Source organism: Protobothrops mucrosquamatus, unplaced genomic scaffold (assembly GCF_001527695.2).
Source record: "Protobothrops mucrosquamatus isolate PMUCROS unplaced genomic scaffold, P.Mucros_1.0 scaffold12941, whole genome shotgun sequence".
Taxonomy (NCBI): Eukaryota; Metazoa; Chordata; class Lepidosauria; order Squamata; family Viperidae; genus Protobothrops; species Protobothrops mucrosquamatus.
The window spans coordinates 5,244-6,861 of record NW_015398716.1 but is presented as its reverse complement, the minus strand read 5'-3'; the positions used below and the strand labels follow the sequence as shown (position 1 = coordinate 6,861).

Here is a 1,618-nt window from a genome sequence, read left to right as displayed (position 1 = left end):
CGGCACCCTGAGGAGGCCCGCTCTGTGGGAGCGTACCGGTCTATGGGAGGGAATCTGTGGCAGAAGGCGGTCTCGGAGGTAGCCAGGTCCAATGCCATGGAGTGCTTTAAAGGTGGTAACTAACACCTTAAAGCGCACCCGGAAGACCACTGGTAACCAGTGCAGCTCGCGCAGCAGCGGTGTCACATGGGAGCGACCATTCTTCCAGGTCTTGGAGAATCACGTTGCCCACCTCTGACTTACTGTTTTAAGGCCATATGTGACCTTCAGACTAATTCCATGTGGTTCTCAGGCCAACTGCAAACACGTTAGGTCAGAGTTCAGCGGGGACCATGGGTAAAGAGGTCCTTGGAAGAGATATGCGTGTCTGTGTGTGTCAAGAGAGAATAAGTGTCCCCACTCACTTTTGGTTTTATTTAACTCTCCCTTTGGGCCCTGTTCATCCTACCAGCTGCTCTCGGTGTGGCGTCATCAACATGGCTCCTCCCACAATGACATCCATTGTTCCATCCCTTTCCCTCTCAACGTTCACTAGACTTGGTCCTTCGCCCATCTTACTGCTAAGTCTTTTTGCGAGAGAGTGTCCCACCTTAAAATCCGAAATGCATTCCGCCCCACGGGGTTCACATGATTGATTGCACTCAAGTCACACGGAGCTGACAAATTATCGCCCGTATACAGAGTCGATATATCCGGATTCACAGCCAGGGACAGATTTCCACCCATAATTAAAGCTTTTTCCTCCGGGAGTCTAGTGACGTCTAGGTTCATGAATAGAACTGTGTCTCCAAAATGAATAAATCCATCTTTTGAAATGGAAAGCGGCTCCTGTTTGCGAGAAGAGAGAGTAAGACGGTAAGTGGGCACAGTTCCCCTTTGCCTTTCCCACAATGCACGGCCACTGAGTTGGGTGGCTGGAGCAAACGAGTAGGGAACAAAATTGTTCTGGAGCGTTAGGAGAACCCTCAAAATGTTTTGTGATGTAATACCTTTTTGTAAAGAGTTTCTTTCAGTCTTCGGGATTTCTGGATTAGTAGTTCTCCATTTTCTCTTTTATATAAAAAATCTTTCAACGATTCCTATTTTTAAAAGAAAAAAAAAAGCTTAAGTTAGAATTTAATATGTGTCCTGTATATTACTGCAGCATGATCAGGTGCATAATGTCTGCCACCTTAGGAAATTCAGCCCAAATGGCTAAATCCCATATAAAGAATGAAAACGAAGGCATAAAAGAACTATGAAGAGGTTTTCCCACTTATGATGACAGAGTAAATGTGTGAAGACAACAATATTTTGTAGACATGCACAGTGAGGATGCTTGAGGAATATAGTTGTTGTAAATTCTTGTATAAAATAATTTGTTGAACCAATGCAACAGAGTAGAAGGTGATCCATAGAAATACATATTTTTTTTTTTTTAAAAAAAAGAGAGAATACACATTTAGCATGCAGGATTAAATCTCTATTTCTGGAATACGCCAAATAACTCACAAAATAACGCAGAATGAGATGGAATTTGGGTTTAACAAAACAAGGCAAGTATCCAGCTGTAAAGAAAGAAAGACTGCTGCTATAAGAGTCAACTAGATTGTCAGCAAAATCTAGAGTTATTGCTATC

General features: G+C 43.0%; 1 protein-coding gene across 1 annotated transcript in view; it reads right to left on the bottom strand.

Moving 5' to 3' along the window:
• Positions 1–589: 589 nt before the first annotated feature.
• The window catches only part of LOC107301457 (cilia- and flagella-associated protein 161-like), a gene marked incomplete at its 3' end in the record, with an annotated part of 5,581 nt that continues 4,552 nt past the window's right edge, over positions 590–1,618 (bottom strand). Inside the window, exons 2-3 of the mRNA XM_015830678.1 lie at positions 990–1,079; positions 590–828 (exon numbers count right to left, since the gene is read on the bottom strand). Coding sequence (XP_015686164.1) covers positions 590–828; positions 990–1,079 — 329 coding nt within the window. The remainder of the gene's footprint in view (positions 829–989; positions 1,080–1,618) is intronic.